The following is a 14618-nucleotide window of genomic DNA, read 5'->3' on the forward strand; positions in this document are numbered from 1 at the left end:
TTGTACCCTCTGCATATAGACACATTTTCATCTTGCCTGCTTAAAACTGCACTATGTAAAAGCAGCATATTACTGCAATGAGAAAATATTAGGAGCTTTTTGGAGACTAAAGGTGAAGACAGACAAGCGAACAGTCTCCAGATACACCAAAAGCTGCAGCAGAGAGGCAGGGAATGAGCTGTACCCCTTGTTCCTGGGGATGCAATGAGATGGCATGGGCTTTAATTGCAGCCAGGAAGATTTTGGCTGGCCATCAAGGAAAACACTCTGATGGGAAGGGCAGGAAAAGGCAGGAATGGATTGCCTGAGGAGAGCAGAGGCTCTGTCATTGGAAGCCTTTAAGAAATGGGTAGACAAGCATCTGTCAGGAAGGCTTTAGACAGAGCTGATCCTGTCCTGAGGCAGAAGCTGGTTGGGTTGACCTCCTGAGGCCCCTTCCAGCACCAGTTTTTATCATCTCTACTGACAACACCCCTCTACCTTAACCCTTGGTATGCTATACCTTTAGCCTTCTGTCTGGCAGGGAAAGGAGACACAGCAGACAGATCTTTTTAAAGTAGAGCCAGGATTTGCACCTGTCATTTGACGCTCTTTTTTAAAGCCCTTGGAGTCACCCCAATGTGAAGTAGAAACTTAAAACCTCAGTAACGCACAACGTTAGGGTGCATGCAGCTTATAATCTTTATTGTACTAAACTAGTCCAATTTGTCTCTCTTTCTAAAGTCAGCTGCAAAGTGGCCAACAGACGTCAGAAGCGCTGCACTGGAAGAGACCATCTATTGACTACAGAGTCCTGTAACCACAGGCTGACCAGTGATGTAGGTTAGACCCCAAATGGGGACAGACTGTCCGTTCTTCATACTCCAAACACACTCCCACAGCATTTTTTATTAAGCTTATGACCTCAACACCTAAAGGCTTATGCTATGTAAATCATAGCTGCTTCAGGAAAAGGAAATAGATGAGATCAAGGACCCAGGACCTGGGTATGAACAGCTAATTCAGGTTGTGTTTCTACCCAGGTTAATATAATAAACTGCAGAAGTTGTAATTCTGAATCGCACAGATCAGGTCACTTTAAAAATCTCTTGTAGACCCAAACTTGTCAAGCCTATTTGAATGGTCTTCATTGGAAGATTCTCAAGGTGTGAAGAATATTTGCAATGTCTCCATTGACTTTCAGCTTTCCTTTGAGGGGCTATTTTTAATGCACAATAAGCAGCCAAAAGGAAACCAAGTCCCTGCAGGGATGAGAAAAAAACACCAATTCCTCTCCTTGCAACACTGCAGGTATTTTGGGCACCAGTATGCAATGGAAAAACTCTTTGGCTTCTGCCTTTTGTGCTCTGCTCCTTTTCAGTTTCGTACAACCCTGCTTCCATGCCAGGCTTTGGTAGGGAAACATCGTATTGATTGTGATGCAGGCAATTAAACGGTGTTAATGAAGTTCAAACAAGTGTTATCATAAGCTTGGCAGCATGGAGAGAAATGAAAGGTCAGTCACAGCCCTTTGTCATCTTTTCAGTGTGGTGTTGAATGCTAATGAGACAGTCCCAATTAGAACAGGCTCCCCTTTGTATTGCTTGGGGATTGCATCAAATGCTCCCAAGTTCTCCAGATTTCTAGGCTCAAAGGGGACATTTGAAGTAAACTTGAAAAGATGCAGATCTGAAGCTGCTCTAATGTAAATTCAGCAAAGCCTATGGAGTTTTGCTAACAGAAGTCAGATGAGAATCCGGTCTACCGTTCCCATTCTTTTCCTCTTTTTTTTCAATAGACTCAGATAATGATAATTGAAAAGTCTCCACCTTATTTTAGAACTACGGTCTGACTCTTCATGACTTCAAAAAATCCAAATAGTCTGTCCCTGTTTCAATGGGTTAGTTCTCCTGCCTCAGTCAGGCCTCATCTTCTGCCCCAGGAAACCCAAGTTGTGACTGCACCTTTTTAGACATGCATTTTTAGTGAAAGATCCCTGGGTCTGTAATTTGAATGCTGAACCTGGTTTTCCCTAAAGTTAGGATTTCTCAGTGGGTTTGTTTCAGCAGGCAGAGTCCACCTCTGCTTCCAACCTCATTAAAAAAGGACTGTTGAAATCAAGCTCCCTGTTGACTACCAAGTCAAGGTAGACCCCTGATCAGGCCAGAATCTCCAGCTATTCCCTTCCCAATCAATGTACTTGCACACTCTAAGGGGTAGAAAACTAATCTTTGAAGGATTGGAGGTATGTACTTTCACCCATGCCTGCTTCTTGTGCCAAGGTCATTCCCTGCATTGAGTTTTGAGTCCTAAAGGCCCACTCCACACTTAGAAATGAGGAGTTGCAAAGGGAAGGCTTGGAGTAACCCAGGTCAGCTACCATTTCAGCAGACCTGTTAAAAGACAGGAGCCTGTCTTTACTCCAGAGTGCCTTCAAGTAGGGTTACCACTCCACCACTGCCTAACTGCCCTCTCTCAAATTCTTCTTCATCAAAGTTCATTTGATTTCAGGTTCTTCTGATTTACTCAACCACTTCTTAAACTCCCCAGCTGAAAATCTTTTTATCTTATGATTCGCTCTTTGAAGAAGTCTGGTGGTCTTGAAGGATGCCATCTCCAGCTGATACTGACTACAGAAATAGCTCCAACCAGTACTGGAAGTTTTTGGATTTGGTATAACTCTCTCAAAGTACAGTTGCAGAATGGAGAAAAGGAATTCATTAACTTAGGGTAGAATTGAAATTATATTTTATTCATCCTTGATACATTTTTCCTTTGATCTACCACAGCATCCAGGTGCCACTGCCTTGAGTCAGTAGAACAGATACACAAAAATATAAGCAGGGCAGAAGCTCTAACCATATTCCAAAACCCACAGCCTCCCCTTGGGCTTCAGTTCAAGTTGTCAGACATCAGTGTGGATAACAACCCAGCACATGCTGGGCGCAGAATCCAGTGCTGTTTACTAGCAGCAGGAGGTGTTATGTACCTCGTTTGCAAATCCAGTTGTTTGGGAAAACTTCCAGGGAAATGCAGTACCTATTACTGAAGATCACTGAGCAATGAGATTTAGCTCCAAAAAGTTGTAAAGTGAAATCGATACTGGGAAAGCAAAATGGAAACTGCAGCCTTCTGTTTATCCAGGGAAAAAAAAGGTGTTGCATAAAGAAATACCCTGTTCTCCACCTACATACCTCTGTTTGTTGCTCAACTGTACCATCTCCAAAGATAAAAAATCAGCCAGGGTCATATGTAAAACAACGTATTTGTCCACAGGAACCAGCCACCCACTACACACAAGGTCGCTAAAGTGTCACTAGCGTATGACACCTCTGGGTCACTGTTGGTGCAAACTTGATTTCTAAATGAATCTCAAACACCTCTTTTCCCCTATCCAGGCCAATCCAGCAATCAACCTCAACACATACTAAGAAACTTGGACACAGTACCAGAAGTAGGTCATAATTAAGCAAGGTAGCTCGTAAGAGCCTTACAGGTTGCCTAGAAACGACATTTGCAGAAGTGTTTAACCACATCTAAAAATAATTGTCCAGGCAAATCAGACACCAGTGGGCACATTATTGCAAAAAAATGTCACCTCATGCTGACTAGGGGACAGAGCTCTTTGATCAGCCGTGCTCTCCTTTCACAAAGTGAGAGAAAATGATTCTCACCAAAGGAAATACAGTGGTTTACAGCACAGTGTGCCTACAGTAACAGAGGTCTCATATAACCTGCACGGCACAGTATCAATTTTAGGCAGTGCCTCTGAAGTCATCCAGACAAATCATTGCTTAAAACTAGATGGCATTATACAGGAATGATCTGTAAGATAAACCCATCCTTGTATTTACAGAGTAGTAATCATTCTCCATCTGTGCAGTTCCCAAATCTGTCAATAACACCAGGCGAGCGTAGCATATTGGAAAACAAAGCGCAGATCAAGTTCTGCAAGGCTTGCTCCAGCAGACAGGCTCCTGCTGAATGGAGTGCAAGATGTGCTATTCGCTTGTCCTGTGGAAAATCTTAGAGAAACTGAAGGAATAGTTGTCTTGTTTGTATTCCCTGTAGAGTAGCTTGGCCAGACACTGACCTTCAGTGCAGTAGATTGAACAGTACAGCTACAGGTCTTGCAGATGTGGATAAAATGCTTGGAAGGACCTCTGACCTTCCAGAAAATACCTGCGAAGCTTCAGTCATCAGCCTGTCAGTCTTATGGCGTCTCATTGAAAGCACAGAGGAGCCTCCGAGGAAAGTTACTGGACTCTTTCCTGGACTCAGAATAAGGGGAGATAATTTTATGACTCTTGGGATCTAGGCAGTGTAGGGACTGTCACAACAGTGCTGAGAACAGAAAACCACTTCTGGTCTGTGTGGAAAGACTTAGAAGACCACATACTTCACAAGGGTCAAACACATCACCTCCTCTTCCTTTTTCCCTCTATCACTTCCCAACAGTTTCTCCTTAAGAGAAACAATGATGGCAAACACCTTCAGTTCACACCTCTAATTAAATTTCCATCTCTGCTACAAGGCACATAAGAATAAAGGGCTAACATGGAGCTTTCTAGTTAGAAAATAACCAAAGAAAAAAAGCACAGAGGCATCTACTAAAAGCAGCACAGATGATGCCTCCTACCTCCATCCATGAGAAGGTATCACTTGCTCATGTCATTCCTGTTTTTAGAGCTAAAACTCACCTTTCCACCCAGTTCTTGTAGCTGGGGATGTCCTTGGCGTAGAGGAGCTTGTTGGAGGGTGAGTCTTTGCCCAGACGGTGCTCTGAGGTCGAACAGGAGTCCATGAAAGTCTGAGCCACTACAGAGAGGCAGGCGTCTGTGATGCTGTTCTTGTGGATGTCAAAGACAAACTGTGGGTTCTTGATCATGTTAACCCAGAACCGTAACGGCAGGCTGCAAGAGGGGCGGGAGGGGTGGAAGAGGTGAGTCAGTCAGTACACAGTACACAGGCTTTGTTGTGTGAGGTTATAATGGTAAATGGTGGATGGGAATCAAAGATCATGGTGTGGAGACAAGGATTCTGGGATAAGCTTTCATATACAATAAATTCGTCCCCTATAGGACTCCAGGGACGGCAGTTGAATCACCTTGGGAGTGTCTTTTGTCCCTGTTATCCTTACAAGCCAGATTTTGTCAGTCTTAAAGTCAATGTCATCTTATTGAAGTTGCACATAAATTAATGGGAGTATAACTGAGGTGATGAAAATCACCCCTAACTTCTCTACATTAGGTTGCGATGTGAAGTTGCACCTGTTGGCTGCTTCATCAGACGAGGACAGGCATTGCATCCACAAAACTTATGGTGAACATTTGCCATTGAGGGACTTGGCTTTTGTAGCCCTCATAGCAACCCCATGGGAAGAGAAGTAGGTAAAGCTCCCAGGCTGAGACTAGGAGTGTTAATGGCGTGCACTGTGTGCTGTGGACACCTTGTACTGTCATGGTCCACAGCTCAAGCCCAAGCCTGCATATGATCCCAGAACACTGGGAATGAAGATGTCATTATGTGACAGGGAAAACCCTGTTGCCTGAAGGAAAAAAAAGGATCTGGGAAACAAGTGTTGCAACCTCTGAAATGAAAATATATCTGCCCTAACCAAGGGAGTGTTATAATGTTATTCCAATTGCAATACAAAGCCCTTTCCCTCCGCCCCTTTTTCTCAACAGAGCAGTTCATTTGTATGAGATGCCCTGAGGTATCTACCTCCAGCTTTTGCCTTAAGCCTTTTTGTCAGGGCAAATGCATTCATATGATCATGGCCTAGGAGCTGAGATGTGTCACTGATCACAGAGCCAAACTCTTGTCTCTCTGTCAGGTAGACTGTTAAGCCTACCTTCAGTGCCTGCACCTTCCCAAGAGGAGGTTATTCTTCAGCTTAACAAATTCACCTGATGTTGAGGCTAAACTCCCCAGTTCCTTCCATTTGCTCGTTACTCCCGTGTGTTCACAGCACCAGAAATAATTCATCTTCAAGTCTGATACATGTTGGGTAACAGCAGGCAGTTTAGCATGTCCTGACACAGAGATGACACCACGTTTTCCTAAACCACCATGCATTCTCCTGAGCCATCAAAGTCACAGAGCAAATGTAAGGAAAACCTCTCACAGGTAATCTTATCAGCCAAGCAGCCTCCATAGGGGAAGAGGCAGAAGTTCAGGAGGAGCAGGAGATCCTGGCAATGAGAGCTGATGGGAGTTGTGGGAGGGAAACATTTTAGGCTGGGAATGGAGGATTCATCTTTTGGAGGTGAGGTGGATGAGTGAACCATGCAGATCTTCCTCTGTAGGTGTTTGGATGGCAAACACAGCCACAGCGAGGACGAGCAGAGACTGCGTGTATGTGTGCCTGAGTGTGTGTACGGTTGTGGGGAGGGGCTGTCCCTAGCTGGGAATAATGAAGCCCGTGCTCTGACTTTGAGTTAATTTAATCTGATTGAACAGATTTCTTCATACTGCCCCTTTTCCTACATACACACACACTCTGCCTTCCTCTCCCCCCTTAAATAAACCTCCTGCTCATTTAGTCTGAGTGGCTGCAATCAGCCTTAGATTAGTGCCGCAGATAATGTTAATAATATGCTAATGTTTCATTAGTTGAAAGCCTCTTTGGTGCATGGGGTTTCTTTTTTTATGTCACTGCGCTGTGACGATCTGCCATCAGCATGGCTGGTAAAAGGAAAAAATGCATGAGCTGGGAGCCCCATGGCTCTCCTCTGCTGTTCCTTTTATAGTCCCTGTATTTGCACAGGAGAAGAGGAGGGAGCGATTCCCCAGGGGACACTTTCCAACAGGGAGACTCAGTGGAGAGGAACCGCAGAAATCTTTTCTCTCCACCAATCCTGGCTTTTCCCCACTGTCCCTTTACGTGTACGAAGAGGGGCTGCTGCCTGGCAGCTAGAGCAGGGGGCTGATGTCAGGCTTTGTCACTCACTCCAAAGGAGATTCACATCCAGTTCCAGACCCTTTAAGTGCTTAGGACCATTTGGGATGCTCTCCTGGCCTCCAGCTGCCAGCCCAGGAGGGTACAAGTCTCCCGTGGGTGCTGCACATACCCTGTGGATGTCTGGGATACCTTAAAATATCTCAGATGGCACTAGATGCCTATGGGTGGGCAAACAAATGGAGGTCTAGCCCCCCTCTGACTATAGTGGGGATTCAACTACCTAGTCTAGACAAGGACAGGGGTGCTGAATCATCTCCCATGCCTCCCTAGACATTCCTATGGGCCTGGACAACGCAGCAGTTAAATACTTCACCATTTTTCCTCCTATATCCTCATGTGGTCCCTCAGAAATACTGCCATCCCCATGTAATACAGGGGCAAACTGGGACCCATTTAGCCAACGTGCCTTATCTTTGAAAGCATCCTTTGGATCTGGGACCTTCTGACTTCCCCATAGGCTTGGGAAGACTGAGCCTGGTGCTCTGAACCCCATACCAGCTCCTCAGCTTCCCCAGAAGCCAGGTCCCAAATCACATGTCCCTCTCCTTTCTTTCCAGTCCAGGACCTGGTGCTGGACTGTACTGGGTTGTCTCACTCACCAATTGCTCTTCCAGGTGTGCCGCACGTGGGGGTCATGGATGTTGTGCTTGTCAGCCTGCTCATCCAGGAAGTCAAACATGTATTTGATAGCCAGGGGAAGCGCACTGCCACGGTGAGCAGTGCTGAAGATGGTCTCAAAAAGGTCATCTACAAATTTCTGGAGGGTTCCCTGTTGAAAGAAGGAAGGAGAGAAGAATGTGAGATACCAAGTAGGAAAAGGATACTGAATTTTGGCACCTCAGACAAGTATGTCTGTGAATCAGGCCCAGAAAATGTGACTGAAAAATGGGAGCCATCTAATATCTGTTAAATGAGGCATGAGTTGGAAATTTCAACACAGATGTCTTTAAGCAGGCATGTGTATCTTCACAGTATCCTCTACATCTGGTTAGCAGCCAGGTGGAGTAGGTCAAGATGCTACCTGTCCTCTCAGCTACCAGCACTCCCTGACAGGGAGAGTGGCGGAGCCGTGGTATGATACCTTCCCCCATATCAGGTATATGGTGATGGAGAGGCCCGAATATGTTCACACTGAAATTTCTCTCCTCCGAGTCCTATCCTTTACTGCTTTAGTGCGTGTATGAGAAAAAACTAGCCATTTTCTATGCTGGCTATCATCCAGGGCCAATTCTTAAGCTGGGAATAGAAGTCAGATGACTGTAGAGCAGAGCAGAAGGTGTCATTGAGACAAATGGGACAAGAGTGCCTGCAGAGAGATGTGTGAGTAGTATAAGAAATAACACAAACTTCATCTTAATCCCCAAGAAGCCTCCTCATTTTTTACTACCCATTGGTACGGACTGAGGCAAACCCTAGAAGCAATGTACGGATGTGTCAGGCACTGCTCTGCAGACCTCAGTAATGTCCACTGCAGAGACTGCAGAGGTCTCCTCATGCTCCTTTGGGAGAGGAATCCCAAATCCTGCACTTGGAGAACCACCCTGGACAAGCCGGTGAGGACAGTTGACCTTTAGCAAAAAGGTGAAGAGCTGGAATATCAGAGGGTGACCAGGCTTGGAAAAGGGGGCAGTTGAGTAATAGCTGGATGAGCTGTGGGCTGGGTTTGGAGGCAAATCAGGGAAAGCATGCTTTCCCTGCTGAATGGGGAGCTCTAGCCCACATTTGAACCTCTGCTCCACCACTAGAGCTTCACAGGCTTTTATATGTGAACAAACCATATGGCTGCTAAAATAACTAAAAAGCAATCAGATCTCTGACAAATTTTTCCTGATATGCAAAATTTCCTCTTCTGAAAAATAAAACCCTGCCCTTTCTCTGCAGACCCAGGAAAGAAATTGTCCTTACTAGAAACGAAGCACCAGGTTCCACCAGAGTGGCTCAAGTTTACGTAGTGCTAACAAATAATTAGAAAGCTGGTATCTCTTGCTGATTCACTGCTTAATTTATTCTTTGGGAAACAAACAGAGGTAACTTTTTGCTTGTGCGAACTCCTACAGGGTGAATAAATCCCTGCAGCACATGTCTGACTCAGAAAGGCCCCCCAAGGGGAAGGCTTGTTGGTCTGACACGGAAGAGCTGCCCTCAGGTTCAGTTTCTGGAGGGAATTAGTTCTCTACATGCTCACCCACACAAACACAAAGAAGGCTTTTAGGCAAGAGACTCCAGGTCTCAGAGGTCAGGGATTTACCAGAATAAAAATAATTGTCAGTTTAACTAAGTATTCCCTGGGATTGTATTACTAGCAATTGCTCTCTCCTCTCCCTCCCTCAAACGGTCATGATGAGGAAAGAAAATTGCTCAGCTTAAGAGGGGAAAAAATACACCCCCAGCCTTTCTACTCTCCGTGTTGCTGTGCAAGTTTCACAGATGCTTTCCTGCCATCTCCCCCACCCCAGAAAAGACCACCAAAAAACAAATGTTGAATTTGTGGTCCGGAACAGAAAGCAAAAGCGATTCAGTGGTCGGGTAGGGGAAGCATCCCCAGTGTAAATCAGCGCTGGTCCAATGCTTGCTGGTTTACACCAGCTGGGGCCCAGGCCCTGGGGAGCATAATTTGCTTTTTACATTGTATGATCTATAAAGGCATCTTGATGCCAGGGAGCTGGGCATGTACCACGGGCTAAAGACAAAGCCACTTTATTGCCAAATCCCGCTGGAACATAGACAGCCTGAGTGAGGATGTGGGGAGAGTCAGACACCAGAGGCAAAACGAGCTGGGGAACAAATGTGCAGGTATAACTGTATGGCAGGACTTACGCATGTGATGGAGACCTGTCTGGTGGGCAAACTCAGACAGCGTTTGCATGAACCCATGAAATTGTGTTTGTGTCTATACAGATAATGAATATGTGAAATAATAGAATATATTGAATATAATATATAATAATATAATGAAATATATTAAATAATACTGGTCAACATTTCAGAGAAGGGAGGTAGATGGGGCTGTTTGATTGCTCAGAAGAGAATGAGATAATCTCATGATCAGCCATACATAAGCCACAGCTATGCTACAGGTTCCACTTCTGGGATGCATTGAGATAACTCATGTTAGACGGATTCAGGCACAAAGATGTTCTGTGCTGCAAGAGGATGGCAGAACTGCAAAGGGAGCCTTTCTCTGATTATACTGCCTTCCACCCCACCTGCGCTCATCCCTGCTGGGGTGCAAGAGAAGGTCTTTACAGCCTCTGCATTAATACAGGCCTCCCCAAGGAGACCACCATTCACAAGGTGGAAGAGAAAATAAATGTAAAATCAGACAGTTGTTTTGCCCACGCTCATGAGGAGCCTTTAAAAGTGAGTTAGGTGGAAGATAGCCTTGGTTAGAGATTAAAAAGGTGAAAAGGTCTGAGAGCTTTTGTCAACTTCAACGCAAGCCAGTTGCAGCAAGAACCGGCCATGCCCTTTGCAGGGAAGGGACAGCACGGTGGTGAGTGACAGTGAGCAGAAAGTGACAATTAAGCCACTTTCTGTTGCTGTCGTGGAGCCAAAGTCCGCTGCAGAAAGTTTTAGACCTGTCAGCTTGAGTGCTCTCCACTTGTGCAAGTGTCGTCCCCATGGTGCTGCATCCCCAGTCACGCTAAGTACTCACATACTTCCCCACTATAGAAGTTCTGCAGGCTCTAGCAGGCACCCACGTAGGAGGCTGGTTCCCAGAATTTTGGCGAATACGGATTGAGCAGCTGGAATCTTACCAACTTCCCAACACCCAAGAAATGTTGTTTTGGAAAAGCACAGCCAACCAGAGCACAACATAAAGGAAGACTTGGGTCTGCACCGCCCCTGCGAGCAAGTCTTCACAGTGCAGGCGTCCTTCCCCGCTCTGCTGAGACCTGCCATGGGCCAGTGGTGACGGGTGAGACGTGTCTGGAGATTCAGTTCAGGATGTCCCTGCTCTGTCCACACCTGACTTAATCTGTATTTTCTCTTTGGAGACCCTGAGCTTTCCATGTCTCGATAAGGATGGGTATTTGACTCTGCTTGCTCTCCATGGAGCTCGCCACCTATTAACCACATCATGGCCAACTTAACACCCTGCCGAATCATCATCATGAGAGTCTTTATGGGCCCAGAGGAACAGTGGAGAGGAACAACTTGTATCACAAAACTCAGGTTTTGTGGTGGAGGAGCCCATTTCAGAGGGTGAGGCATCCTTGGAACCTGACCTGGGTACATTTACTCCCTGGCTCTTCATTTGCTCAATTTTGGTACAAGCAACAAGCTGGTATAATTGACAGCCCCAACACACACCTAACCCTGTGCTGACTTTCTCCACCAGTCTCATGGCCCTGGATTATTTATTCCCCACTGCTTGCCAATGCCCCTTTTCTGACTCTGCTTTCTAAATTCAAGCTCCTTCCCTCCATCCTTGGAGCACTCTTTTCCTTCTCTCTTTATCCCCCTTTGGCATCCTTTGAGCAGTCTCTCATTTCTTGTAGGAAAGAAGTTCCACTGCAGCCTTTACAAACCCGATTTCTCACCCTCTTCCCCGCTCCCCACCATGTACCTTGGTGGCAAGTAGCCTTGTCAGGTAGATCTCAGAAACCATCTTGCTGCCCCGATCACCCTCTTTTTGGTCACCATGTTCATGGTTCTTCACCAAGTGCCACATCTTGACTCCACTCTCGAGGTCAGGGGTGATCATGGGGGTGCGGGAACGGAGGCTGTCTGGGCTGCCTGTGTAACGGATCATGTTTTCTGCAAAGAGAGATACATGTGTCTCAGCCCTGGTAGCACCCATATTGGGATTAATGGGTTTCACCATGGAAATATGCTAATGACATGCCACATAACAGAAGTTTTTCATCAGACAGGCAAGAACACCTCTTCTGTCTGTGTTTGGTAGCAGGTGCCTCTCCCATTCAGTATGTGGAGTGGATGCTCATACAGATTCTGGTGTGGGGCTGAGACAATCACAGCTGGTGAGTCCACCCTGGGGAAATATTAGTTTGGGTCTCCAAAGCAGGAAGACTGTAGCAGTACTAAGATGTCCCTGCTCTCACAAGCTCAGCATTTCCATATTAGTATTAAATAAATATCCATAAATCAATTTGTAACAACAGGCAGCAAAGGCGTATCTCCTGGTGAAATTACAGCGTGAGGCAGAGAAGCCCCACAAGCAGCTGTATGGACCAGGCCTTCTTATCAAATCATTATCTTATGACTGAGTGATTTTCTTAGTAAAAACAAGAGTTGATGTCAAGCCAGACATGATGTTAATGTCTACACCATTAAATTAAACAAGGCTCAAACGTTGACTTTCAGTTGCCTGTGCTCTTTACCTCTTATCATGTTCCCTGGCAAAGCTTTGGGCTGGAACAACTAACACTGTCAGTGTCAGACACTGCCCAGGACTGGGTCGGGGATAGAACCACCTATTCATCATAACCAGTATGGACAAGTACAACTTGTTTTGCCTGTATGGATGTTAGCCAAACCATGCTGTGCTGCTTGGCATTATGGCCAGAGAGCAGGCCATGGCCTTTTTGCACAGTAATATTGATGTAGCTAACATGAGCTCTTGCCTAGCTCCCCATCCCCAGACTTAGGCTCCTTTGGCAACAAAGCAATCCAATAACTCCTGCCCAGCCATCCTCTTCACTCCTTGCTCCAAAAATCTTGTTTTGACAGAAAGTAAACCAGAACCCCAGGTGGACCTGCACAAATTTCCTCCCCAAGGACATCTTTAGCCACCAAATTTTACTTCCCTTTGCCTGAGTGATGGCTAAGGCATTCCCCTCTCCCTGATCTTCCAGCAATGCTGCAGATAGAGTCTTTTCCAACCATAATTAACAGAACTGTTGCATCTTTCTGCAGCAAGGTCTGAATCAGCCTCATTAATGCATTACCAATCTCTACATATTAATTATCAGATGGAATATCCTTTTTCTCCCTGGATGCTGTTTTCTTAATTGCAATTAACAATCACTTCTGACCCACCACATCTTCTCCTCCCCCTGCATTCTTCCCCACTCCCTCCTCCTGAAAAATCAAATGGCAAAAGAATTAAAGAAATCCAACAGAAATTAACCCCCCTCAAGTCTTCCTTTTCAAAGGTCACTGTGTCTTTCAGTAATTGCAACAACATGGCAAAGAAGATGAATATTAATAAGGTCTGCTGCATTGCTTATGTCCTTGGAGAAAGAGGAAGGGGGCTCCTCTGGACATCGAGTAACTGTACTTTCCCTCCAGCTAAAGAGAATAAGAAGGATCAGAGATGCTTTCAGAAATTAAAAAATAATAATAAACTGATATGACAGCTGCATCCAGGTTGGAGGGTGGTTTTGCAACACTCCAGTTGCACATTAGAGATGTTTTGCTTTGCCCTCCGGCATCACCATAGTGAGACACGTCCTGGGCTGCAATTCTAGCACAGGCAAGAAAGGTGTGTGAGGGTCTAAGTGAGAGTCAGGAGGTCTCTGTTTGGCTTTACAGAAGAATTTCCACCTGGTCTGCATTTCACAGCTGTCTCATTCTCAGTTATCTCATGGGTGAAATAGGAGCAACAATCCACTGCCTTGAGATATACTGATGTAAGACCTCAGTAAGCCATTTTTATTATTAGTCCAGGTGCAAATTCCCTTGAGATAAGATAGCTGGGTGGGACACGACACCCACACTGAGGTATAAGTGCAGACAGGCTGTGCCCTACACAGGTTGTGGTTGCTTGGAGTCCCAGAGGCCTCTCATCTGTGCCACAGATTCATCGTCACAACAGATCATGCTCCAAGGGCTTTGCCCACCAGAACGCCTGAGCCCATGGTGTCTGTTGTGCTTTTCCTTTGCCTCTCCCTGTGCAAACTCTAAGAGTGAGATTCAGTGATCTAAAATGTAGGATGTTAATGATATAGGCTCGTCCTTATGTTAATGAGGGAGGAGAAGTTCTTCCTGAGAACAATCCAACCACTTGGATCAGCAGCTTGGACCAGATGCCTAAGTTTTAGATGGTTAAATCCTTTCCCCCTGCCATTTCTCAAGCAATCACATCAACTAGTCATCTGCCTATCGTTCTCTCTGCTGGTGCTCAGTGTCTTGTAAGCACCATGACATCTGGGATGTCTCCTCCAGCGCTCTCAATCCATATCAGCATACAGGCCCTTACCATACTTGCTGGCTGAGGTCCGGGAGACCGTGGAGTTGTTGACTGCATTGTAGGCAGTGACTTGCTTGGAGACTAAAGCTACCACAGATCCATCTGGCACCTGTAGAGAAAAAGGGACTTTGTCAATCAGCTTCTGAAAACTGGCTGAGGAACATGCCAAGGACAGCAGAAATTCAAGCAGCAGAAACCGAGCCTTAAACCAATGTCGCTGTAGGCAGGACAGTAGTTCTGGCCCAAAGCTTCAAATGTTTTCTTCAGTGAGTCTGTTAACAAAAAAGGGAAAAAGATCTCCTGTTACACCACTAGAAGCCTGCACTTGGGCAATAGGCCAACGGATGACAAAGCAGACCTTGCTCCATTCATGGCCTGATTCAAAGCCCAGCGACAACAATGTGAGTCTTTGCATTAACCTCAGTAAAGGTGACAGCAGGTTCTTCACTAGGAAGCTTTTATAAAGAATAGGAGCGTGAGAAGAATAAAATCATCTCAGCTACTTCAAACATCAAGGAT

General features: G+C 45.7%; 1 protein-coding gene across 4 annotated transcripts in view; it reads right to left on the reverse strand.

Annotated features, from left to right (window-relative positions):
- Positions 1–14618, reverse strand: part of PLXNA4 (plexin A4) — a 460615-nt gene that overhangs the window by 13032 nt on the left and 432965 nt on the right. For all 4 annotated transcript variants that reach the window (XM_075081683.1, XM_075081685.1, XM_075081687.1 and 1 more), the window contains 4 exons: positions 14109–14208; positions 11514–11704; positions 7543–7712; positions 4680–4892 (listed from right to left, as the gene is read on the reverse strand). In XM_075081683.1, coding sequence (XP_074937784.1) covers positions 4680–4892; positions 7543–7712; positions 11514–11704; positions 14109–14208 — 674 coding nt within the window. The remainder of the gene's footprint in view (positions 1–4679; positions 4893–7542; positions 7713–11513; positions 11705–14108; positions 14209–14618) is intronic.

Source organism: Phalacrocorax aristotelis, chromosome 1 (assembly GCF_949628215.1).
Source record: "Phalacrocorax aristotelis chromosome 1, bGulAri2.1, whole genome shotgun sequence".
Classification (NCBI taxonomy): domain Eukaryota; kingdom Metazoa; phylum Chordata; class Aves; order Suliformes; family Phalacrocoracidae; genus Phalacrocorax; species Phalacrocorax aristotelis.